General features: G+C 44.3%; 1 protein-coding gene across 1 annotated transcript in view; it reads left to right on the forward strand.

Annotated features, from left to right (window-relative positions):
* trpm4a (transient receptor potential cation channel, subfamily M, member 4a) overlaps window positions 1–27,164 on the forward strand; it is a 92,073-nt gene that overhangs the window by 19,844 nt on the left and 45,065 nt on the right. Inside the window, exons 5-20 of the mRNA XM_015969238.3 lie at window positions 595–764; window positions 850–1,027; window positions 5,260–5,324; window positions 6,848–7,087; window positions 7,283–7,385; window positions 15,976–16,094; window positions 16,349–16,648; window positions 18,061–18,162; window positions 18,527–18,655; window positions 20,269–20,398; window positions 20,579–20,724; window positions 20,879–20,991; window positions 21,214–21,303; window positions 21,390–21,436; window positions 21,537–21,769; window positions 21,863–21,978. Of these exons, the coding sequence (XP_015824724.3) occupies window positions 595–764; window positions 850–1,027; window positions 5,260–5,324; window positions 6,848–7,087; window positions 7,283–7,385; window positions 15,976–16,094; window positions 16,349–16,648; window positions 18,061–18,162; window positions 18,527–18,655; window positions 20,269–20,398; window positions 20,579–20,724; window positions 20,879–20,991; window positions 21,214–21,303; window positions 21,390–21,436; window positions 21,537–21,769; window positions 21,863–21,978 (2,281 nt within the window). The remainder of the gene's footprint in view (window positions 1–594; window positions 765–849; window positions 1,028–5,259; window positions 5,325–6,847; window positions 7,088–7,282; window positions 7,386–15,975; window positions 16,095–16,348; window positions 16,649–18,060; window positions 18,163–18,526; window positions 18,656–20,268; window positions 20,399–20,578; window positions 20,725–20,878; window positions 20,992–21,213; window positions 21,304–21,389; window positions 21,437–21,536; window positions 21,770–21,862; window positions 21,979–27,164) is intronic.

Genomic DNA, 27,164 nt, shown 5'->3' on the forward strand with positions numbered 1-27,164 from the left:
CCCCCCCCAAAAAAAAATTACATCCATGCATATGTGTCAGCTAAATAAAAAAAGCAAATATTACTTAGAGCAGTGGGTTAGAAGTTGGATGTGAGTTCTTTAGTTCCTACAGGTCATCATCCTCATCCTCTGCATTCCTTCCTTCAGCTGGAAGTGTCACAGCTTCCATGTTAGCAGCTGACTGTTCAGTAGTTGGACCCCTTCTCTGTGGGTCTCAATCAGATTCAAACATTCTCCATAAACCTGGAGGTAATTTAGATGCTGCAGTAATTCATAATCTCAGGATAATCTCACGTTCTCATGTTCGGGGGTGGGGGTGGTTATGGCTCACTCTTCCCGGTTGCAAGGCTGGGGAAGGTAAACTAGCAGAAGGAGCTGCTGGACACTTGACTGTCTGTTGACCTCTGACGTTGCTGTTGACAAATAACCTTGTTGGACTTTTCCAACGCTACATCTGGGACACACTGGCTGAGACTCGGGTGCTCCAGGACACACTCTTTGTTTGTGTGATCCTGATTCTGATAACTGGTTAATCTGTTAATAACCCACAGATCCCATTCAGATTGTATCCACACTAACTCTGGTTCTGTCCAGGTGCCTGGATTCTGACTGGGGGGTTGAGGGATGGTGTCTCCCGCTGTGTGGGCGAGGCTGTAAGGGATCACGGGGCTGCAGCCAAAGCTCTGTCCCAGAAGAAAGTCATAGGTATTGGTGTGGCCCCCTGGGGTCTGGTCCACAACAGGAAGCAGCTCGTCAACCCCAAGGTATGCTTTGCACTTAGCTCCTCCCTACAGGTGTCAGGTGTACTGACACCATAATAACATGTGTTGTTGTGCTGTCTGTTTGAAGGGGAGCTTTCCTGCTCATTACTATGTTCAGAACTCACTTGAAGACTCAAAGTGCTTAGACAGCAACTGTCAAGCTTTCCTCCTTGTGGACGATGGGCGCGTCGACCATCGAGGTGGTGAGACGGCCTTTCTTGCCAACCTGGAGGACTACATTTCCCACCAGCGTACCGGCATTTGGGGTGAGATGGTGTTTAGTGTTTGGCCATTATATATTTAAAAATGCCCTTTGTTTAAGAACTGGTGCATGAGATGGGAAAACAGAAATGAGTTTGAGATGCATTCAGACCCAGCAGGTGTTATACATTACACAGATCAGTCATCTTCACTGGAAGTGGAAAGATCAAGTTAAGCATGTCATCTGCACCAGTGAACCACTGAGACCATTCTCAGGCTACTGTCTGCTTGGGTTCAGCTCATGTTGATATTACCAAGCAGCATTTAGACAGTTGATATTGGATTGAGATAATTCCATTAAAACTGTATCTTCTGTTGGTATTATTTTGCTAAATGAAAGGCTTTATTGGTATTTTCAAGACTGGTTGAGGAACACAAGAGCAGCTTGTGGTGTTGCTGAAGTACAACATATCTCCATATGCGATTTTAATGAATCCGTAAAGTTTGGTGGACCAACATGGAGGCTACATGTCATGATATCCAGGTTGTCCTGGATTGGGAAACGGAAGTCACAGATGGCATGTCTTGCAGGAGTGGGTGGTTTGAAGGCTGCGGCAGACAGCTAAAGAAAAACAGCTGGTCCCATAGATGGAAGAGTGCACCTGTGCTAGATAACAAAGTGAAGGCTGGAGAATATGAAACTGAAGTAAAGTAAAGCAAGCAAATTAGATGTAAGGAAATAACAAAGGCCTCCTTGAACCGTCACCTTATCGTGGTGGAGGAGTTTGAGTGCCCTAATGATCCTAGGAGCTACGTTGTCTGGGGCACTTTGAGCCCCTGGTAGGGTCTCCCATGACAAATGGGTCTTAGGTGAAGGGCGAGACAAAGAACGGTTCACAGGATCTTTCATGGATGTAAATTCAAAGAGTCGGAGTACCCGGCCCGGAGGGTTACCGGGGTCCCACCCTGGAGCCAGGCCTGGGGTTAGGGCCCGTGAGCGAGCGCCTGGTGGCCGGGCTTTCGCCCATGGGGCCCGGCCGGGCCCAACCCCCACTCTTTTTGGAGTCCCTGGGAGTGCTGGATAGTGCTCCATCAGGGGACTCCATTGTCCTGCTGGGGGACTTCAGTGCTCACGTGGGTAATGACAGCTTGACCTGGAGGGATGTGATTGGGAGGAACGGCCCGCCTGATCTGAACTCGAGTGGTGTTTCGTTATTGAACTTCTGTGCAAGCCGCAGTTTGGCCATAACCAACACCATGTTTGAACATAAGGATGCCCATCGGTACACTTGGTACCAGGGCAGCCTAGGTCGCAGGTCAATGATTGACTTTGTAGTCGTATCATCTGACCTGCGGCCGTATGTTTTGGACACCCGAGTGAAGAGAGGAGCGGAGCTGTCAACTGATCACCACCTGGTGGTGCGTTGGATCAGATGGCAAGGGAACATGCCGCGTAGACCTGGCAGACCCAAACGCATAGTGAGGGTCTGCTGGGAACGCCTGGCAGAAGAACCTGTTAAGACGGTCTTCAACTCCCACTTCCGGCAGAGCTTTGACCGCGTCCCGAGAACATGGGGGGACATTGACTCCGAGTGGGCCTTGTTCCACTCTGCGATTGTTGAGGCGGCTGTTGCTAGCTGTGGTCGTAAGGTGGTTGGTGCCAGTCATGGTGGCAACCCCCGTACCCGCTGGTGAACACCAGAGGTTCGGGGAGCCGTCAGGCTGAAGAAGAAGGCCTACAGGGCGTGGCTGGTCTGTGGGTCTCCGGAGGCAGCAGACAGGTCCCGGATAGCCAAGCGGGGTGCAGCAGTGGCAGTTGCCGAGGCAAAATCTCGGGTGTGGGAGGAGTTTGGTGAGGCCATGGAGAAAGACTATCGATCTGCTCCAAAGAGGCTCTGGCAAACTGTCCGGCGCCTCAGGAGAGGAAGGCAGCAACTCGCTCACACTGTTTACAGTGGGGATGGGGATCTGCTGACGTCAACTGGGGCTATAGTCGGACAGTGGAAGGAATACTTTGAGGAGCTCCTCAATCCCACCTATGCGCATTCCGCGGAGGAACCAGAGCCGGGAGACCTGGGGATGGACTGTCCAATCTCGGGGGCAGAAGTTGCTGAGGTAGTCAAACAACTACACAGCGGCGGAGCCCCAGGGGTGGATGAGGTTTGTCCTGGGTATCTCAAGGCTATGGATGTTGTAGGGCTGTCATGGTTGACACGTCTCTACAACATTGCGTGGTCATCTGGGGCAGTTCCTATGGAGTGGCAGACCGGGGTGGTGGCCCCCATCTTGAAGAAGGGTGACCTGAGGGTGTGTTCCAACTATAGGGGATCACACTCCTCAGCCTCCCTGGAAAGGTCTACTCCAAGGTACTGGAGAGGAGGGTCCGATCGATAGTTGAATCTCAGATTGAGGAGGAGCAATGTGGTTTTCATCCTGGCCGTGGAACTGTGGACCAGCTCTATACCATTGCAAGGGTGATGGAGGGGGCATGGGAGTTTGCCCAACCAATCCACATGTGTTTTGTGGATTTGGAGAAGGCTTATGACCATGTTCCCAGGGGTACCCTGTGGGGGACGCTCCAGGAGTATGGGGTGGGTGGCTTTCTGTTGAGGGCCATTCAGTCCCTTTACCAGAGGAGCGTGAGTTTGGTCCGCATAGCCGGTAGTAAGTCGGACCTTTTCCCAGTGAGGGTTGGACTCTGCCAGGGCTGCCCTTTGTCACCGGTTCTGTTCATTACCTTTATGGACAGAATTTCTAGGCGCAGCCATGGTGTGGAGTGTGTCGAGTTTGGTGACAGGAGAATCTCGTCTCTGCTTTTTGCGGATGATGTGGTCCTCCTAGCTTCATCCAACTCTGACCTTCAGCTCTTGCTGGGTAGGTTCGCTGCAGAGTGTGAAGCGGCTGGGATGAGGATCAGCACCTCCAAATCTGAGACCATGGTTCTCGACCGGAAAAGGGTGGCTTGCCAACTCCGGGTCGGGGGAGAGGTCCTACCTCAAGTGGAGGAGTTTAAGTATTTCGGGGTCTTGTTCACGAGTGAGGGTAGGAGGGATCGAGAGATTGACAGGCGGATTGGTTCGGCATCTGCAGTGATGCGGACGCTGAGCCGATCTGTCGTGGTGAAGAGGGAGCTGAGCCAGAAAGCCAGGCTCTCGATTTACCGGTTGATCTATGTCCCAATCCTCAACTAAGATCATGAGCTTTGGGTAATGACCGAAAGAACAAGATCGCGGATACAAGCGGCCGAAATGAGTTTCCTCCATAGGGTGGCCGGGCTCAGCCTTAGAGATAGGGTGAGGAGCTCGGACATTCGGGAGGGACTCGGAGTAGAACCGCTGATCCTCCGGATCGAAAGGAGCCAGTTGAGGTGGTTTGGGCATCTGGTCAGGATGCCTCCTGGATACCTACCCGGGGAAGTGTTTCGGGCATGTCCTGCCGGCAGGAGGCCCCCGGGTTGACCCAGGACACGTTGGAGAGGTTACATCTCCAATCTGGTCCGGGAACACCTTGGGGTCCTGCCGAAGGAGCTGGTGGAGAAGGCTGGGGAGAGGACGGTCTGGAGCTCCCTAGTTGGGATGCTGCCCCCGCGACCTGGACCCGGATAAGTGGAGGATGACGACGACGACTAAATAACAAGTGTGCCATGGTCAGTCAGACTAATTGAACCGATCGTTTAAAAAACGTGGAGAGGGAGACGGATCATTAAATCCAGGGCTACCTGTACCTTGGTGGCCCAGCCTCTCCCTCCAGGATGACACTGAAGCTTCCCTGGTATCGTTGGTAATCTTATTTTTGGAACATGGTTGATTGGCTAACTTTAATTGATTAGAGTTCCTGTATTTGAGCCAGGGAAGCCAGCCTGCTGACCTGCACATGAAATCAACTGTTTATTTTTCACCCTCCATAAAAATTTATTAAAAAGACTTGAACTCAGACCAAGTATTGCATGTGATGATGTTCAAGCTCTATGGCCTTCAGGTCATTTCAGGCTTGGGTTGAATTTTTGGGCTCATTGAAAACTTTATTATGAACTTTTTTGGTGGCCTAGCAGGAGCAAAAGGGACAGACTGGGGAAGCTGGCAGTAATGGTCAGTAAGTCCATGTGAGCGGGAATTAAATGACAATAGTCCCATGCAGGCCACTAGATCTTCAAAGTTCAGCTGATTTCCATTTCTTTGACAGGTGGTCAGATTGTTCTGATTATATGTGTCATTAGAAAAGGTTTCTTGTTTTAAATGAATATCTCTTTTCTGCTACATTTTTATGTATTGAACCTCTCATCTTGGTCCAACCACAGGTAGTGGCAATATTGAAATCCCAGTGCTTTGCATGCTTATCTCAGGAGACGCCAGCACGCTGGAGGTGAGGAACTCCATCAGTACTCTCTTACTCTACTCCTGTAACCTGATAACTCTCTAGCCAACCATTATGTGTCACTTACCTTACGAATCCTTCATCATTATGACACCGACTGAATCCCTCTAGCCAGTCTATAATTTGTCTTTTTTGAGTAATCCTAAAACAATCTGATTGGTCTCTGGCTCCTTCCCTTAATTAGGTTAGAAAAGAATATAATAAAACAATCCACACAGTTGTGTTACTGGGGTGAAAGTAGTGTTTTTGTTATTACAAAAATAAGGTGCTGGGTTTGGATGCAGAGACTCAAACACACGATGGCATGGTGGGACTTGGTACACAGCCTTGTGGAACACCAGTGCTCAAGGTGATGGTAGACAAGAAGGAGCTTTAATTCTTAAATAGCGTCTTTGCATACGTGCTCTGAGTTTCCAGATGACCGAGTTTGGTTCGAAGGGCCAGGTGCTCTTAGGATCTACTAGGTCAGTAGGAATCCTGATGTGTGTCTGGGATGGAGTCTGTATTTTAAATCACTAAATACCTTTTCTGTGGTCTGCTTCTCATTCAAAGAGGAGGTGCTGATGTTCGGCACAATCTAGAAAACTAGATGCAAAAACAGGTTGAATATTTCAGGGAGTGGTTCAACATCATTTCTGAGAATCGGATCTGGCCTGGGATCTCTTCTAGTTCTGCAGTTTTGCTTGGTCCTCCTCTCCCGAGAAAAAAAAACAACATAATTTATGCTCTGTACTGGAAGTTGATTCTTCTTGGGATTGTGGCAAATGTAAAACTACCCTTCACAAACAGAGACAAGGAGGTTTGGGATGGGTGAGTTTATCTTGGCCTGCGAGTCTTTAACTCGGTTATAACCTGAAACATCATGGCCAGATGTCTGTAAGTGGGTCTATCAGAACTCTACATGCTGATCCGTGTTTCTGAGCAGATCAGCAACAGAAGTCCATCAGGATCTTGTAGGGAGAGAGCTGTGGATTCGTCTCCACTCTCTGGTTTATCGTTTTCTCTAGAAGGGACTCCTGTGTCTTCTCCAGGCCACTGGCTGGTCCGCTTGGACTTTTAGGAATAGGAACTCTGTTTATTGTTAACCACTGCTGTGAACAGGACCTAAAGCACCAGCTGGTGATGTTATAGGTGAAGACGCTTATAAGCAGCATTTGAAACAGTTTATTATTCAGCTGAAAATGGAGACAGAAGGCCTCTGTGCTTTTAGAGGATTTAGTCTCAAATAAATCAGACTAACCCGGGAACAATCCACATTTTTATTGGTTGTTGGCCACCCTGAGCCTGCCTCCTGCTCCCGATGAAGGCAGCTCTTTCTTCTGGCACGTTGAGGAGCTGGTACTGAGGTAGATCTGGGTCTGGGTGATCTGGATGTGTGACATCAGCAGCCCTTCAAATGTTTTCATGGTGATCTCAGGTAATTTTCACTGAGCCAGGTGGAAATGTGTCTTGTTTTTTGCCACTCTTTAGGTGTTAAAGCCATTCTGTTCTCTCTTCTGTCTTTGATTCAGAGGTTAGACAGGTCTCTAAAGACAAATACACCCTGGCTGGTTCTGGATGGTTCTGGTCCAGCAGCAGACTTCATCAGTGACCTGGTAAACACCCTCCCAGTTGCGGGGCATTCTCCTGCCTCTTTGACAGCAGCAGCCGAGGCGTCTGAAGGTCTCAGCTCAGAGTTTCGTGACCGGGTCTGTGAGCACGTCCGGAAACATTTCCCAGATGAGGCTGCACTGAAGAACCTGGTGGACTATGTGAGTCTGGGGGGGCTCGGTCTGTCAAATGTTCTTAGGGGTTCTGCTAGCTTCTGGAGTGTCTTTCATCTTCTTTGCAGACCTTGTTTCTGTGATACTTTACTAAATCTCCAGTGTTACCAATATTATCAACCCAGTAAACAGTGCCGTGGTTCTGTTTGATCCTTCTGTGTTCTGATCATTATGTGTTTTCAGGCTCTGAGTATTTATCGGAACAAAGACCTGATCACTGTTTTCCAAGGAGAACAGGAGAGTCCTGATGACTTTGACACAGTTCTCCTCAAAGCCCTCGTGAAAGGTACCCAAAACGTGTTTGTGCTGTGTCTGAAAGTAAGACATGACATTAAAGACTAATCTCAACATAAAAGAACAAGAAAGTATCCCAACAGAAATCAAGTTTTTTGTAAGTCACAGATAGAAACTCCTTGGTGAATTCTTTGTGTTTCTAACTGTGGGTAATTAAAAATTTACTACGCTGTGTGTTAAGCAAGAAAAAAAAACACTGATAGAAACCGTGGTTAATAAAGAGATGTAGGTGAATACACCACCAGTCTGCTTTAGTCAGCGGAGTATTAGAAATGTGATGAAGTCGGGTTCTGGATCAGGATGGAAAATTCTTTCCAGTGAAGTAATCTGATTGGGTTCCTTACAAAGAAAAGTTTTAACTCATTGGAATTAGGGCTTGGCAATATATCCATATTTGAAAGTAATATACTTTCAAACAAGAAGACTTCATGTCGATATAACTAGTTAAGCCGCTTGCGTTTCAGCTGGCCCTTTGACCGTGGCTGCTGACCACAGTTCTGTTATCCGGCTGTGTAGAGAGACGGTCACGGGCCAAACCCGCCCCCGCGCAGTCAGGAAACAGCTATGGAGAGCCAAAAATAAATAAATACGGGAGTGTAATCCTCTGAGCAGTGGATGCAAATAGAGATAGAGATTCAAGTTCAATTCAATTCAAGTTTATTTATATAGCGCCAAATCACGACAAGAGTCGTCTCAAGGCACTTCACATAATAAACATTCCAATTCACATTTCATTAAGCCAGTCAGAAATAATGTTTCCTATATAAGGAACCCAGCAAATTGCATCAAGTCACTGATTAGTGTCAGTGACTATACAGCACTCCTCATACTAAGCAAGCATGCAGTGACAGTGGAGAGGAAAACTCCCTTTTAACAGGAAGAAACCTCCAGAGAATCCTGGCTCAGTATAAGCAGCCATCCTCCACGACTCACTGGGGATCGAGAAGACAGAGCAGGCAGACACACACACACACACACACACACACACACACACACACACACACACACACACACACACACACACACACACACGCGCGCACACGCACACGCACACGCACACACACGCACACACACACACAAGTAATGTGTCTATAGTTATATTGTGATGTCTTAGTAAATATTGTATTTGGTGAAAGATAAACTTTATTGTATTTATCCTAGTGGATCTATAATTAAACGGATAAACTAGTATTAGCACATCAAAAGTCAATGAAAACAAAAAAATTATTATCAGGAGAGAGAGAATGTATTAGTGGTTAGCAGCAGTGTGCTAGTCGATGGCCCCCTCCATGAGGCCACCACAGCTCAGCAGAACATCATTGTAGCTTCTTCTGGGGAGAAAAACACTTACAGAGAAAATAAAGTTAACAGCTGAAATTGCACAAAATAGTACAGTTAAAGAGCAGACTGTAGAATAAAGCAGTAGAGTGTGAAAAGTGGTCAGTGTGTCCTCCAGCAGTCTAAGCCTATAGCAGCATAACTACAGAGATAACTCTGGATAATGTATCCTATTTAGATGTAGGCATGTTGGAGGCAGGGCAAGGGAGAGCCGTCTTTACCGACTGTACACTCCACCTCCCTCTACTCCCCCACTTGTCCAGATTTAGGCTAACATCAGATTTTAACTATAGGCCCTATCAAATAAAAATGTTTTAAGCCTATTCTTAAAAGTAGACAAAGTGTCTGCCTCACGGACTAAAGCTGGGAGCTGGTTCCACAGGAGAGGAGCCTGATAACTAAAAGATCTGCCTCCCTTACTAAGTTTAGATATTCTTGGAACCACCAGTAGACCTGCAGTCTGAGAGCGAAGTGATCGGTTAGGAACGTATGGAACAATCAGATTACTGATGTATGATGGACCTTGATTATTAAGAGCTTTATATGTGAGAAGAAGGATCTTAAAATCTATTCTGAATTTAACAGGTAGCCAATGTAGGGAAGCTAAGACAGGAGAGATATGATCTCTCTTTCTAATTCTCATCAGAACTCTAGCTGCAGCATTTTGGACAAGCTGAAGTTTTTTAACTACATTCTGTGGACTTCCTGAGAGTAATGAATTACAGTAATCCAGTCTTGATGTAATAAATGCATGAACTATTTTTTCAGCATCACTCCTGGAAAGTATGCTTCTAATCTTAGCAATATTCCGAAGGTGGAAAAAGGAAATCCGACAAACTTGTGAAACCTGGGATTTGAATGACATGTCCTGGTCAAAGATAACACCAAGGTTCCTTACTTTGTTCTCGGAGATTAATGTAATGCCATTAAGGTCAGGCGATTGGCTAAGCAATTTCCTTTTCTGGATTTCTGGTCCAAAGATGAGAACTTCCGTCTTGTCTTGATTTAAAAGCAAAAAGTTTAGAGTCATCCAATTTTTTATGTCCTCAAGACAAGCCTGTAATCTACCTAACCGATTAGGTTCATCAGGGTTAATGGATAAATATAGCTGAGTATCGTCAGCATAACAGTGGAAGTTTATCCCATGCTGTCTAATGATTTTACCAATTGGGAGCATATATATAGTAAAAAGAATTGGTCCAAGCACTGAACCCTGTGGTACTCCGCAAGTAACCCTGGAGTATGAAGAAGATTTGTCATGTACATTTACAAAATGAAATCTGTCAGACAGGTAGGATTTAAACCAGCCTAACGCTGTTCCTTTGATCCCTACAACATGTTCAAGTCTTTCTAAAAAACATTGTGATCAACTGTGTCAAAAGCAGCACTGAGATCTAACAAGACTAGAACAGACACAAGATTCTTATCTGAGGCCATGAGAATATCATTTGTAACTCTCACTAATGCAGTTTCAGTGCTGTGATACTCTCTAAAACCAGACTGAAAATCCTCAAACAGAGCATTAGTGTTTAAATGCTGACATACTTGGATGGCCACTATTTTCTCCAGGACTTTGGATAAAAATCGAAGGTTAGATATTGGTCTATCATTCATTGGGTCATCTGGATCCAGAGAAGGCTTCTTAAGTGAAGGTTTGATTACAGCAACCTTAAAATCTTGTGGTACATACCCATTAACTAAGGATAGATTGATTATATCTAGAATGGGGGCAGTAACCAATGTGGAATAATATTGATGTGATGAATGTTACGGACCCTAGACCTTTTTTCTTTGGGCCCTAACGCCTCCCAATTGGGGGCCTTTAAAGTTTCATGTCCCAAATATCAGTAATTGTTTACATTCCCCAATCACAACTACAATCAAACCAGTTTAGACTGTAAACAAAGCAATTTTTAAAATTTTAATACATTAAGATAAAATAATACTTGAACTTTATTTTAGAAGAGCTGCCCTGTGTGAAAGTGCTGACAGGATGGAGGTTGTGAGTTCAAATTCCATTTAGGAAATTTAGTCCATTGTTTTATTTATTCCAGGGGTCCTCAACTACATTTGTTCAAGGGTTTTTTTTTTCCAGAAGACACCAGAGAAGGTCAGATGCTCTTCTAAAATAAAGTTCAATCATCATTGTATCTTAATTTATTACAGTTTAAAATGGCCTTGTTTCCCATCTGGGCTGTTTGGTTGTGGTTTGAGTTGTGTTTGGAGAATGTGGACAGCTGTAGATGTTTGGGACATGGAACTGTAGAAGCCCCCAGTTGGGGGGCGTTAGGGTTAACCCTCCCACTGTCCTAATGGGTGTGACCCCGTGAGGAAACTTGACCATTGAGCAGGACTGATGGTTTGTCCCTTGAGGTCCATGTGGCAGGGGTGAGGTGTGAGCACCACCTAACCCCTGCCACATGGACAGGTAAAAGGAAAAATTATGTTGAAGAAAAAGATGTCGTCTCTGGTCCTCTGTAACTCCTCAAAAAGTTTTCCACCTTCTCTGTTCATTAAAATCTCTGATCAGCAAGAAGTGAGTGTATTTCAATCATCCACACTTTATTTACCCAGATTCCTTTGGAATGCCTGACTTTTTCCCTTTGAACCTATTTTAGTTGATCTAAGTGGTACCTGGCCATCACAAAGCCTGCGGCTCCTCATCCATGCGCTGAAATCTTAGTAAAATAAACATTCATAAATCAAATATGGATAGAACTCAGTGCTAGTGCTAGGGTGTACCCAGGGTGTACCGACCACAAGTGAATCATTCAGGATCAACAAGCACTTAACGTGTATAGATCATTCAGTTTAAAAGTACCGTAAGAACACTGAAATTATAAAGATTGAAATACAGATGATGAATTGTAAGTTTCATGTGTGATCTAACATTATGTATTTTCTTTCAATAGATAGATAGATATTTTAATGCAGAGTCAAGGTCCGGTTTACATTAAAAACAGTTACAAATACAGTATAAAAATGAACCATTTAAATCACATAAAGATATAAACCTACATGTGTGCTAACAGACAGCTGTGCCAGTGTATCCAAAGCTCAAACTGATAGAGAATAGACACTAAGGCTAATGTTGGACAAGAATGAATACATTTATATGTATTTAATCTGCTGATGAGGTCATGTATATAATTTCCCAAGACTACTTGAAGGGAGTTCAGTAGTCAATATTTTACAGGAGGAAAAATATTTAGATATATTTAGCGTATCAGAATTCAGCTAAAATATATCGAGATATAGGTTTTGGTCCATATCGCCCAGCCCTAATTGGAATAATGAAGTGGTGCAATGATAAGTATTTTCATTTGGATTGTTTGTTTTCTAAAGTGACTCGAGATGACTCTTGTTGTGAATTGGAGCTTTTTAAACAGAAATGTGTTGAATCAACAGTTCATATGCAAATGCAGAACTGAACAACACAGAAAATCCTTTCTGCCTGTAACATTAGGCTGCATAAAGCTTGGTTTATGCTTGATGCATTTACTTTCCGCTTGGTGATGCGGCTCACGGATGGAGCGCGCTTCACAACTTGCTGAGTTTATGGTTCATGCGGCTTTTCTCTGCGGTGAGCCAATATTCTCCCAAACTGTAGGGGGCAGCATGGAGCTCTACGGCATGCATCCAACACTACACCATAGTAGAAGTAGAAATTACTGTTGTTTACAACATGGCATTCCAGCATTTTTTAACAGCGTCCTCGTCTTTTCCGACAGTGCGAGCTATTTCTCTCCAAGAATTATTAACAACATGTTGATCACAGTGATCTTTGAGAGCTGAATCATACAAATGCCAGTATTTACGAACCTCTGCCATACTAGTTCTTGCCAGTCCGCCATGTTTTTCCGCGTCCGACCGTCCGCGTGGTTAGAAAATTTCCTAGGTGCGCGGTGCGGAAATTTTGGGCTGTGCGGAGGCGCGGTGGAGGGGCGTGGTTGTTAAAATGACGCAACTTTACTGCGCGGAGCCGTGCGGACCTCGCGGACGCATCAAGCATAAACCAACCTTAACTCTTCCTCCTTCTGTAGTTGATTCTTCCTGTGTGTTTGTCACATCCCCATTCTACTTAGCTATTTGATGTTATTGTCCTAAATCTGACCTTCTTGTTGCACTGAGCATGCTCATGACAAAATAATTTCCCTCGAGACAATAAAGGTCTTTCTTTTTACCATTACCATTATTTATGCACTTTTTCAGCTTCCGGGGCACATTACTGATGTTTCTGACGTTGTCTGCTGGACACCTAGCTACTGTAGCGCTTCTCCCTGGAATTTATGCAGGAATAAACAGGAAAACGGACATTGTGCTGTAGACTCAGTAATTCACCATCAAGTAACATGCTGTGTAACATAGCATTAGCTACAATACAGCAGAACAGGTTAAACTGGTGGTACATTCACTACTAGGCACCCAGAGGCGGAGCTGGCCTAAATGGCGCCCTGTGCGAGATACTCCGTGACACCCCCCCCCCCCCCACACACACACACACACACACACACACACAAACACACACACACACAAGAAACAAAATTACACCTACAACTTTGTTTCAAATTGCGTGGAGTGTATTATATATAACAACATTTGCTAACTGAATACAACATCCAGCTCCTGGCCACCTTCTCACCACTTGTCAAAGTTCTACTGAAATAGTGATGATGACAACACCTGCCATCGCCTTCATTCCTGGGAAATATGAAAGTAGTTGGCACCTTAGTAGGTCCTCTTCGAACTAGCTCTGTGCGTATGTTGTCGGTTATTGGTGATGACCACTTGGCTGGGTCTGAATAAAGAGGCTCATCATCACCTTCAATGGGACTCATTGGTTGATCGTTCAGGCTTCTCTATTGACAGAAAACAGAAGAGTAACTCAACACATTACTATGTGGACCATTTCACATATTCTATTAAAATACAATATGTGACATTCAAATTTCTCTAATGTTTGCAGGACACACACACACACACACACACACACACTTGTGCAAAACTTACCTGACATATCTTGTTGGGGAGACGTGGCAGCTGGCTGTCCCTCATCAAGTTCACATATACTGGTAGGTCTCTCTATTGACAGAAAATGGAAGCATAACTCACCACATGCTATATGGAACAATTCCCATATTCTTTGAAAATACTATTTAAATGTCTATAGCTAAATGTTTGCTGGACACACACACGTGTCCAAAACACACCTAAAGTATCTTCCTGGGGAGATGTGGTGCCAGCAGACTGTCCCTCCTCGAGTTCAAATACTGGCCTACTGGTATGAGCCGTGGAGGTAGATGGCTGGTCCTCAGTGGCAGCTGATGTCATCCCAAAATATCTGTGTAGGGCTCCTGATGTTGCATAAAACAAACAATACAATCTTCATGTCACGTCTGTTGCTTCAGCATTTTAATTAACATGTTACAATGAGCATTTACAGTTTTCAGCAGTGGTGGAAAGAATTCTGAAAATCTGTACTCAAGTACAAGTACTGTTACATTGCTAAAATATTACTCATTTACAAGTAAAAGTACTGGTGTTAGAGAAATACTCAAGTAAAAGTACAAATTATTCATAAAAACCTCAGAGTATTATTTATTTTTAACGGCTGATGTCACCATCACTTCTCCAGACTGGGGCTGCCTGGAAAATGTGTGTTTTCCTTTACCAAAAGTTAAAACACCAACAATCTATTAATCATTAATAATTGATAAAATACAAAACAAGTGTTTTTCCCTAATTTTTTTTGTCATTTAAAGTTTTTATTTCCTTATTCAGCAAATGTCTACGGCAGACAAAGAACTAAATGACCAGAGGAGCCACAACTATTGATTAAATATCCATGAATCCATTTTAACTGGTTAAATTCTTCAACTCTCCCACTCTGCTTCAAGGTCACTGTGAGTAAACATAGCCACAGTGTGCAGCACACAACACAACACGATGACATCATCGACTTGTACAGTGCTGAAAGGCGAGACAGTCTCAACTTTCAGCTAAAAAAAAGACCGCTCTAGCTATTATAGTTTTTATGTTATGGCAGTTTACAGTATAAACGGGATCTTAGCAGGGCACCTCCAGCGGCCCGCTGCCGCTCCGTTTTTCGTGGGGTAAATAATACGTAGCTCATTTCCCGAGTCCAAATAGAAAGGCGAATGGCGCCGGCGCGAGACCTGCCGCCCGCCGTCAATGTATTTCAGCAAAATTCTCAAAGACTCATTTTAATTTGATAGCGTTTGGTTATCAGCCTTTCGGTTTTCCCACTCTTAGCTTTTCATAAAAGCTCATTTGACAAAGAAAAAGCTAGCGGTTGGAAGTAGTTCTAAATACATGCAATGTAAGAAGCTAGCAAAAGACATTTGAAGGGATCATCATAGCACCATGCAAAACGTTCAGATTAGAGAGGTTAGTTAATCAATAAGTTGGGGGACAGGCGGGAAAAATACCAACTAAATAATAAAGAGATGCATACCTGCATCTTTTCCTCGTTTCTCCTCCTCTTCTTTTCTTTTTTTCCGAAATTGGGCACCAGATGGCTTCGACCGCTTCTTCTCCATTATGTTTGTGAGTGGTGATATGTCAAACAGTACCTGTATCCCTCCATCATCACTCTCCGAGATCCCTCCGCCCCCCACCTGATGAAGGGCGCTATAGAGCGCACTACAGAGGCGCGGCGGACACAAGGGGGCGCAATAAAATCCCAATATAAACGCAAACAATGACTTTGTTGTGCTTTTATTACAGAAATATTATTATTATCATCACTCATCACTATTATTATTATGAAGAACATGTGATTTCTATGTTTTGTTGATGTATCGGTTGATGGAAGAAAAAAAAATAAAATAAAAAAAATTAAAAAAAAAAGAAATTAAATGCCGCCCCCTCCAGACTGCCGCCCTGTTCGGCCGCACATGTTGCACATATCAAGCTCCGCCACTGTAGGCACCCCCTACACAAATGTACAAGGACACACCATTCTGGTGCGTATTCATTACACAAGCTCTGTTCCACATCAGTGTGGTGCACCACGTGGATTCTTGTAGAAAGCTATTTTCAGGAAGTGTTTGAAGTGTATATTGTATATTTTTCTGAGTGTGTGTGTGTGTGTGTGCGTGCGTGCGTGCGTGCGCGCGCGCGTGCGTGTGTGTGTGTGTGTGTGTGTGTGTGTGTGTGTGTGTGTGTGTGTGTGTGTGTGTGTGTGTGTGTGTGTGTGTGTGTGTGTGTGTGTGTGTGTGTAGGCAGTAAACATGTGTCTAGTAAGGCGAGTGAGTACGTGGATGAGCTGAACCTGGCTGTGGCCTGGAACCGAGTGGACATCGCTAAAGCTGAACTTTTTAATGGAAGCATCCAGTGGACGGTGTGTTTATCATTTGTCTTATCAATAAAAATTAAAGTGATAACACCTTTAATGATTCCTAACATGTGGTGCTCATAGTGATTACTGGACATTTCTGTTCTTTCACCCCTGAATGTCACTATTCACCTTCTCTCTATACTGGGTTAGGGCTGTAAAACTTTGCTTGGAGCACTAAAGCTTAGAGTTTCAGCTTCATGTTACGCTGTAGAAAGTCATGGTTCAGAGGAGTTTTGATCAGTTAATCTCACTTTCAGTATAAGGACCTGGAGGACTCCATGACAGATGCTCTGATCAATAACAAGCCCCAGTTTGTGCGTCTCTTCTGTGAGAACGGTCTCAACATTCTGGATTATCTGACATACGGGCGCTTGGAGAACTTGTACCGCTCACTGTCAGATAGCTCGCTGGCTTACGCTCTTCTGAAGAAACGTCTGAATGAAAGACTGGAACTGGCTGGGTCCCATCTCTCCATGGCTAGAGCTGCAGAGCCTCAGAAGGATTCCCAGAGTGCATTAACTACAACTACGTCCCTGAAGGATCTCAGCCTCTATGAGGTAAGGAGAACCAGGTCCACCTTTTTTCAGACCTCATGTTCCACACATTACATTTTATTTGATTCTTTAGGAAACAAAATCATTAGCATCCTCCCTAACATGATCTCTTTGTCCTAAGTAAGTGAAGCAGCATCAGAGGTAACTGTAGAACCTCATCTGTGTTAGAACCGTTTTGATTCAGTTGAGCTTTCAGAGTTATCAAAAATATTAGCTTCATCTAAACCTTCTACTTGTGTTTTAGAACCAATCCCAACCAAATTATTTAAAGATGCATTTCTTCGGTTACTTTTTATTTAATTATTCTTTATTTAACCAGGAAGGTCCCATTAAGAGTAAAACCTCATTTTCAAGGGAGTCCTGGCCAAGAGGTTACAGTTACAGTTACAAGTCTTTCAGTTACACATTTTATGTACAAAATTACAGAAGGCAGTTACAACACAGGGAATCCATCTCAAGGGCTCTCTGTCTGGTTTTAAATGTAGTCAAGAAGATGAACTCTGTTAATTTCCAGTTTTCCTGCAGCCTGTTCCATGCAGAAGGAGCAGAGTGAACAAAAGCCCTTTTGCCCAGTTCGGAGCGAGCAAACGGAACACAAAGTAACAACTAATCCTTTTCTCGCAGACTGAGAAGTTACACTTCACACAGTAATCTAAGAATGGCCTTATAAATGAAGGTGTACCAATGTCCCAACCTCCTGGTGGATAAAGAAGGCCATCCCACTCGAGGATACAATTCACCATGAGTCTACCACTGGGTCTACAGTTAGTAATAAACCTCAGCATGGCATAATAAACTACATCAATCTTACCAAGACACTGCTGAGGCATTCATATACAAAAGGTCTCCATAATCCAGAATACACAGAAATGTTGCAGTAACTAGGTTTTTTTTTTTGCCTTAAAAGAAAAACACTTTATTTTGAAAAAAGAAACCCAGCCTGAGTTTGAGTTTGTTCACAAGATTTTCAATATGGGGTTTGAAGGAGAGGTACTCATTGAGATAGACACCAAAGTATTTGTATGTGTGGACCCTCTCTATTACATTTCCCTCAAGAGTGATCACTGAGGGCATACTTAGAGGTCTTTCTGTAGAGTTTGAAAACATAATTAGCTTAGTCTTGTCAGCACTGAGGACCAATTTTAACTGCAGAAGTGTTTGTTGGACCTCATTAAAAGGTTTCTGTAAGAATTCAACAGCTTTAGTGGGGGATGTTCCAAAACAGTAAATGATTGTGTTATCAGTGTAAAAGTGCACATTAGCATCCGACACATTTTGTCCTATATCAATAATATACTTAATGAACAAGAGGGGTCCCGAAACTGAACCCTGTGGTACTCCCTTGTGAACACTCAAAAATTCAAAGTATTCAAATTTCGTTCCTGACCTTATTAATGTGTGTCTTCTTGCTGCAGGTGTCCCGCCTGCTGTCAGATCTGTTAGGTGACGTCTGTCAGCCTTTCTATGCTAAACCCCTTGGTTTTGACGCCAGCTTCACGACTAGGAAGGCTCAAAAGGTCAGTGGACAGGAGGTCACTCAAGCCTGTTTCAGAAAAAATCCATCAGGTTTTATGATTGTTTGTAGCTTATGTTTTAAGACAATCATCTCCAGCTCCAGGCTTTTGACTGGTTGTAAATGTAATTGTAGTATTCTGCCAAAACAGTAAAAATAGAATGGGACTCCAAACAACTGATTGAGACCCATCTAGACTGGGCGCTAAAAAAACAATTTTGTACAATAATTAATGCATTTTGGAGTCTTTTTTTGTCACCAAAGTTTGTGTCAAAGTTAATTTTCAGACTCCACATGGACCACAGTTGTGTGTATCTGATGCTCAGCTTTATTCTGACTGGGACTGTTCTGTCTCTTCCTAACCCCAGCATATCAACAAACTGCATCAAGGTGGTTGTGAGTACCGGGACATGCAGTGCCCCTTACCCTGGGCAGCACTCTTTATCTGGGCCATCTTACAAAACCGCAGAGAAATGGCCATTTATTTCTGGGAAATGGTGAGGCTCCTGTCTTATGTTGTACATTTTAGAAGGACCTGTATCATGATATTTTGCACCTTCCGGAGCAAAGGTAGGCACAATATATGATGAAACATTATCGTTGGTTTTGTGAGCCATTCCTTACACTTGGAAATAAAGCAGTTTTAGTCAATGAACCCCCCCCCCCCCCCCCCCCCCTCCACATGTGAGAAACCCTAAATTGTACGCAGCCGTAGACCACAGATTCACACTCACTGCATGTTTAACGCCAGCATGATCCGTCCACTAAGCCTCCCACGGAGAACGCTCTGTTCACGGGTTGACCTGCCGAGAAAAGGCAGCTGAGCTGGTAACGAATTCCAGGGACCTCGTTCATAGAACCTGTCCTATATTCTTTCCTGCGAACAAAATGTAGATTGTTCACTCAAACGGCCAAAATACCGAGGCCTCATTCATCAACTGTACTTATGCGCAGATCTGCGCGTATTGCGTGCTTAGGAACAAAGTATGCGTTGTGTAGTATTCATCATTTTGTACTTGTGCGTGGAAAAGTTCCTAAATATAAGAAAACTTCTGACCATGTGTAGGAACAACTTCTAGAGGTAGAACTGGGAAATCGCAATACTGAAGGTCTCAGTCGTCAACATGTTTCTCATCCACTGATTATTTTACCCAATAAATAATTACTTTGGTGGAAAAACAACTTTTTTCCATAATTGGTGCTAAAACCAATCAAACAAACCTGTGGCTGACGGCAATCGGACATTGTAGCATGGCTGATCTGGTGTTATAGGAGGATTTGGCAGAGCATGCACTCTAGAGGGAACACACCCTCCGTGTGAGCACTCTGATCTGATTCCTGAAGGAGATCCTTCTGGAGCTACACTGAGATCTGGGACCATTTATAGAGCCACAGACACGCTGCGCAAACTTGACTCCAGTCCATATTCAATTATTGACAAGTACAACAACCCCCAGAACCTCCTCTACGCTGCTCCTCAAACTTCCACGTGTTGTCAAGGTAACCAAACTGACTGACAGCTCTGCACTCAGACAACAAACATTGGAACAATATCATTATAACAAATAATTATCTCACACTTCACTATAGTGGATGGTAACACTTATCCTCCGTGGTGAAATATAGGATTATAAATAATTAATGTAAACGCATCATGTTTCTCTTTTCAGCTCCATCACAGTCTGTCTCATGAAAGCTGATCTTACCCAGTAAAACGTGCTTGCTGCAAATCTCTAAATATTTTGAGGGCAGCTAGTCCATTATCGCTGTAGTTCATTCCTGTATTCTGTCTCCATCAAAGTTTACACCCTGATCTGTTAGTGCAGCCGACCACACAGCACCCTATTACCGTTTTACTGCTACAGCCTGGCTTGTGTTGACTAGCTGCACAGGAGTTTCTACGTGCATAAACAGTTGCTTTGTCGTCCATCATGGCTAATAGGCGGTCCCATTTCCGGTGCAATGTCATGTGCAAAGGCTCAACAGGACCTTTAATAGGAACATGCTGGTTTTCTGGGGGGAGGTTTCTTGGTAGAATGTAGCCTGAAAACTGTTGTGTCTGCCATGCAGTCTGGTTTATGTCAGTGAGTTTATCTTTGCTTCTTTTCAGGCCTTGGAGTCAGTGCTGAGCGCTCTTGGAGGCTGTAAGATCCTCAGAGAGCTTTCAAAGCTTGAGCATGAGACTGAGAGCAAGCAGGCCATGAAGAAACTGGCCCAGAAGTTTGAAAACCTGGCAAATGGTAAACTTAAATCCAGGAAACGTACGCCTGACACTTTCCTACAGTAGAGGCGTAGGGATCTGTTCCCACAGGATGAGAGGCTAGCTAAACCCGGTGGAGTTATAGTCCCTCATCATCAGCCGGTCTTCCTGCTGTCACACACACCACGCTGCTCCAAAACAGCTGATTTCATTTTTGCAGATGTGTTTGCTGAGTGTTACCAGAGCAGCGAGAGTCGCTCCTTCACCCTCCTGATTAAAAAGTCACCTGTGTGGGGCGGAGCTACGTGTCTGCAGATGGCCATAGTAGCTGACGCCCGTCACTTCTTCAGCCATGATGGTGTCCAGGTAAACCAGTAGGGAGAAGTCTGGTATGAGTACACAGGACAGGATGTTGTTACAGACCAGAAAAGTTCCAGACAATCTTTTATCATCTTCCATCGGTTTGATGAAGGCTGTGTGTCTGAGGTTGTCTGTTGGTTGTTGTGTTTCGTTGCTGTAGACTCTGCTGTCTCAGATCTGGTGGGGAGACATGCAGAGGAGTACCAAAGTCTGGAAGCTTGTACTCACCTTCTTCCTGCCCCCCCTCATCTACACAGGCCTGATCAGCTTCAGGTCAGGCCTCTGGCTTTGTTCTGCTGTGCTGTAATACTAAAACCTTGGCTTGTTTAATCCTGGTTGAAAACTACCTTTGAAAGACCTTCAGTAACCCTTAATTAGAAACATTATGAGAAATGTTGGTCCCTGGAAGCAGAATGTGTAGAAACTAGCTGTGTATTGTTTGTTAGCCAGGGTGTTTGGCTTGCCATAGGGTAATGAGTCATGTTTGTGTTGCAGGGAACGAGAGGAGGAGGCTAAACCGCTGACTATCCCTGCGGGCATCTCAAAAGGGGACACCGCCCTCTCTCTTTTTGACGTTACACAGAAGTAAACACACACATCCACACGGATCAGAGCATCATGTTGGGTTTGTTGTTCCTGACTGAACTCTGTGGTTGTCTGGTTTGTCACAGTGAAGACGAAGCAGAAGAGAAACGACCACTGAAAAGACAAAAACATGGTGGGTTAGGATGGATGTTCTGATGTTGCTTGATGGTTGGGTGTGTTGGCTGCTCAGGTGACTTCTACCCGTTTTCACTCATTTACTTTATTTTTACCAGATTCTATGCCACCCAGCTACAATTGCCAGTTCATTGTGTTGAGGTGGAAACAGTTCTGGTACGCGCCTGTTACTTCCTTCCTGGGAAACGTGCTGATGTACTTCCTCTTCCTATGTCTGTTTGCCTACGTTCTATTGGTCGACTTCCAGCCCCCGTACCCTGATGGCCCCTCCTGTCTGGAATTAGTTCTTTACTTCTGGGTTTTCACCTTAGTGTGTGAAGAGATTCGACAGGTTAGCTGTTTATCCACCAGCACACACACGTTAAAAATGAACAAATCAATTGGATTTGTCAGCAACTCCTGTATTTTCTCTCCTCCTGTCCAGTCCTTCTCTGTGAGCGATTTGTTGGTGCTAAAAAGTCTGAAGATCTACATCCAAGATATTTGGAACAAGTGTGACCTCACAGCCATTGCTCTGTTCCTGTTGGCTGTCTGCTGCAGGTAAGAGTAAAAAAAACCCAGCTACAAAAGCTTCAGATATCCTTACATCCACTCAGAACTAAAGTCTTGTTTCTTTATGGCGCTTACACATTAGCGTTGTTACGGTACCTTATAGGATCGGAATTTGGTTTCACACACAGGTCAGATTTGCTTTTTCGATTCCGAGGCGATTCTTTTTTTTTTCAGACCTCCTCCCAGACTGGGACTGAGGTGACGCTGCGGACTGATTGGCTGGCTGAAATTACGCACACCGCCTCCGACTGGCAAGTAGAGTCAGCCAGCGGGGGTTCCTGCTTGTGCAACTTATTCATGCTGGACGTTGTTAAGTAAACTTCTCTGTCTGAAGCACAGAGCTGCCAAACAGTGGGAACGGGAGAGTGAGGTGTGTGTGTGTGTGTGTGTGTGTGTGTGTGTGTGTGTGTGTGTGTGTGTGTGTGTGTGTGTGTGTGTGTGTGTGTGTGTGTGTGTGTCTGTGTGTGTGTCTGTGTGTGTGTCTGTGTGTCTGTGTGTGTGTGTGTGTGTTTGTGTGTGTGTGTGTGTGTGTGTGTGTGTGTGTGCGTGTCCTCTGCATCAGAGCTCTCACCCAGGCGAAAGAAGAAAGAAAGAAAACGATCTTTTCTATAGCGCCTCTAAATATAAAAATCACGAGGAGCTTCACGAAAAAATATTTCATTTAAAGTACAGAAAAGATTTAAAATATGTTTAACCCTTTTTAAACAATTTTTGTCATTCGTCTTTAGGTGAGAATGAAACAAATTTCAACAAATATTTTTTTGTAAAATTTTATAATTTACAAATAATTTATTACGTGTCCACCTCAGTGGACAGCGTGCATTCTGAGCATGAAATATGTTGGCTTGGCTTACTGAAGTCCAAATGGAGGGGCTCAAATGCAATTAAGTCTTCAACAGCTGTGCTTAATAGCAAAACAAATAAATAACAGTTTTGAGTACCTGTCCACTATAGTGACCATTATGCATCAAAGGGTTAAAATGAGACAAAAACAATTTAAATTGAGATTAAAAAAAATTATAATAATGTAAAGAACGGGAGAGAGAAAACAAATAGGAAAGAGGGAAATCAGTGGATCTCGGGAAAGGTGAAATAAGAGCAGAATAAGTAGAGGGTGGAGATGAAGGTCACACCTAATTCTGAACATGAGTCTTCAGCTGCTTCTTAAAGGAGACCACTGAGTCCACTGATCTCAGGCTCAGGGGGAGAGAGTTCCAGTGTCTGGGGGCCACAGCAGCAGATGATCTGTCACCTTTGACCTTTAGCCTGGAGCTGCACAACCAGTAGGCTTTGGTCACTGGACCTCAGGGACCTGCTGGGGGTGTAGGGACTAAGAAGATCACCAATGTAAGATGGTGCTTGTCCATGTAAGGCCCTATAGACCAGAACCAGGATCTTGAAATGAACCCTGAAGTTGACTGGAAGCCAGTGAAGCTGGAGGAGAAGCGGGGTGATGTGGGTGTGTTTGGAGGACTTGGTCAGAAGCCGAGCACAGGCATTCTGAACCACCTGTAGACGGTTCACGGAGGTTCTGCTCAGACACGTGAAAAGAGAGTTACAGTAGTCTAAGCATGAGGAGATGAAGGTGTGGAGAACTGTCTCAAGTTCAGAGCGGGACAGAATGGGACTCAGCTTAGCAACGTTCCTGAGATGGAAGAAGGATGAGCGAACAAGAGAACTGACATGAGAATCCAGGGTGAGAGCTGGGTCAAAGGTCACACCAAGATTCCTGACAGAAGGTTTGGTGTGGGGAGCAAGCTGACCAAGAGAGTCTCTGACTTTGGGAACCAGCTTGTCTGGGGCACAGATGAGGAGCTCAGTCTTATCTTCATTCAGCTGAAGAACGCTCCCAGCCATCCAGGTTTTGATAGAGTCTAAGCAGGTGTGTAACAGCTGCAGCGAGCAGACAGACAGCTGCTCAGTGGAGAAAGCAGTGTGTGTGTCTCCCAAAGCAACACAGCTCATTCCCGCCTTTGTTTATCTTATAATGGAGGACACCGCAAACTTTCCTGCGTGTATTAAACACCACCCACGGGCTCTGGAATTGTTGCATTCTTGAGAGGTCCTTCGGATTAAAATGTGAAAACTACACCTCCTGTTTGAGACCGAACTCACGCCATCCAGCCCCACCAAACCCCGGCCGTGCCAACGCTAATCTGTAAGCGCCATTAGTTTCCTGTCTGGGTTGTAACAATAGAATCTATATACAAAATGGCTGGAGCCTCCGTGCCATCACTTGTGGGTTTCTCAAGAGCTGAAATGAGCTCAGTGGGCGTTTCCGACTACTGCCAACTTAGTCGAGTCACACACTGTGTCAATTTGCAGCTGAGAAAGAGGCTATGAGAGTGGGGGCAGATGATTGACACCCATCAAACTCTGAGCTGATGCAGCTACGAGCTAACTGAGCTAACCAAAGCTAGCGGAGGTTGCCGGGCACTTTTAACCAGAAAACCACAGTTGAGTGACTACCATCCTCTGCCTTCTTGGCTGTAACACTTTAGAATTTAGACAGCTAAACCTGATATTTTAGTCATTACAGAGACGTGGCTGAAGAAGTCAGTGCCTGACTGCCGTGTCTATCCCTGGTTATAATATATTTTGTCATGATAGACCGTCCAAGGGTGGGGGGTTGCTATTTACTTTAAAAACCATTTGCAATGTTCAGTCATGTTATCTAAATCCTTCCCCAAACATTTGGAGCTGCTTTTACTGAAAATTACTCCCTCAAAAAAACTACTCTGGTTGCTGATGCAGACCCCAATCTGCCTCTGCCTGTGCCCTGTCTGGTGGTCTCAGTGAATTTATTTCCTCTTACGCCTCCTCTGAATTCTTGTTGTCTGAATTCTTGTGGTTAGGTAACCAACTGGGACATGCCCAAGCCATCAATTTCCCTGCAACTTGAGCTGCATGCTTTAACCCACTCAGGCTCAAAATAAGTTCTGATAAAAGGACGAACAACTAAGTCCTTCAGGGGTACTTCTGAGTTAAAAATGCTCATGAAATACATACAGGTGCTGGCCAGTAAATTAGAATATCATCAAAAGGTTGAAAATATTTCAGTAATTCCATTCAAAACGTGAAACTTGTACATTATATTCATGCAATGCACACAGACCAATGTATTTCCAATGTTCATTACATTTAAATTTGATATTCATAAGTGACAACTAATGAAAACTCCAAATTTGGTATCTCAAAAAATTAGAATATTCTGAAAAGGCTGAATATAGAAGACACCTGCTGCCACTCTAATCAGCTGATTTACTCAAAACACCTGCAAAGGCCTTTAAAAGGTCCCTCAGTCTTGTTTTGAAGGCACCACAATCATGGGGAAGACTTCTGACTTAACAGCTGTCCAAAAGACAATCATTGACACCTTGCACAAGGAGGGCAAGACACAAAAGGTGATTGCTAAAGAAGCTGGCTGTTCGCAGAGCTCTGTGTCCAAGCACATTAACAGACAGGCGAAGGGACGGAAAAAATGTGGTAGAAAAAAGTGTACAAGCTCTAGGGATAACCGCACCCTGCAGAGAATTGTGACGACAAACCCATTCAAAAATGTGGGGGAGATCCACAAAGAGTGGACTGCAGCTGGAGTCAGCGCTTCAAGAACCACCACGAGGAGACTCATGAAAGACATGGGATTCAGGTGTCGCATTCCGTGTGTCAAGCCACTCTTGAACATGAAACAGCGCAAGAAGCGTCTCGCCTGGGCCAAGGACAAAAAGGACTGGACTGATGCTGAGTGGTCCAAAGTTATGTTTTCTGATGAAAGCAAGTTCTGCATTTCCTTTGGAAATCAAGGACCCAGAGTCTGGAGGAAGAGCGGAGAAGCACAGAATCCACGTTGCATGAGGTCCAGTGTAAAGTTTCCACCGTCAGTGATGGTGTGGGGTGCCATGTCATCTGCCGGTGTTGGCCCACTCTGTTTCCTGAGGTCCAGGGTCAATGCAGCCGTCTACCAGGAAGTTTTAGAGCACTTCATGCTTCCTGCTGCTGACCAACTTTATGGGGATGCAGACTTCACCTTTCAACAGGACTTGGCACCTGCACACAGTGCCAAAACCACCAGCACCTGGTTCAAGGACCATGGTATCCCTGTCCTTGATTGGCCAGCAAACTCGCCTGACCTTAACCCCATAGAAAATCTATGGGGTATTGTGAAGCGGAGGATGCAATACGCTAGACCCAACAATGCAGAGGAGCTGAAGACGACTATCAGAGCAACCTGGGCTCTCATAACACCTGAGCAGTGCCACAGACTGATCGAGTCCATGCCACGCCGCATTACTGCAGTTATTGAGGCAAAAGGAGCCCCGACTAAGTATTGAGTGCTATACATGCACATTCTTTTCATGTTCATTCTTTTCAGTTGGCCAACATTAGAGAAACAAACATTTTTTCATTGGCCTTTAGAATATTCTAATTTTCTGAGATACCAGATTTGATGTTTTCATTGGTTGTCACCTATAAATATCAAAATTAAACGTAATAAACATCGGAAATACATTGGTCTGTGTGCATTGCATGAATATAATGTACAAGTTTCACGTTTTGAATGGAATTACTGAAATATTTTCAACCTTTTGATGATATTCTAATTTACTGGCCAGCACCTGTATGTGGAGTAACCAGGTAGGCAGGGTTTAACGTTGCACATCTGCAACACCTGCCTCCAGAGGGTTAAACCTCTCCCAGATTGTGCAATCTCCGACTAGGTTCAGCTAAACTCAACTTTTATTTATATAGCGCCTTACAGGCAAAAAGCATGCCACCAAGGCTCTTCACAGATCAATAAAACATAAAAGAATAAAAAACATTGGGTCAAATAAAGGAAGAATAAAAACAATGGATCAGATAAACAAACAAAAAACACTAAAATCTAACGAAACCTTAAGTAATAACAATAAAAACTAGTTAGAAAGATTAAAAGACAGATCATAAAAGTAGGATTTCAGCCTTGCCTTAAAACCCGCCACAGAGATGGAGACCCTTGAGCTGAGAGGAAGCTCGTTCCAAAGCTTAGGACCTGCCACAGAAAAGGCCCTGTCACCAGACGTCTTTAGGCGCGATCTTGGGACCGAGAGCAGCATAAGGTTCTTCAAGTGGAGTGACCAAGCAGGGGTGTGCGGCTGAAGCAACGACGCAAAGTAAGGAGGCATCAGACCATTCAA

Source organism: Nothobranchius furzeri, chromosome 18, assembly GCF_043380555.1.
Source record: "Nothobranchius furzeri strain GRZ-AD chromosome 18, NfurGRZ-RIMD1, whole genome shotgun sequence".
Lineage (NCBI taxonomy): Eukaryota > Metazoa > Chordata > Actinopteri > Cyprinodontiformes > Nothobranchiidae > Nothobranchius > Nothobranchius furzeri.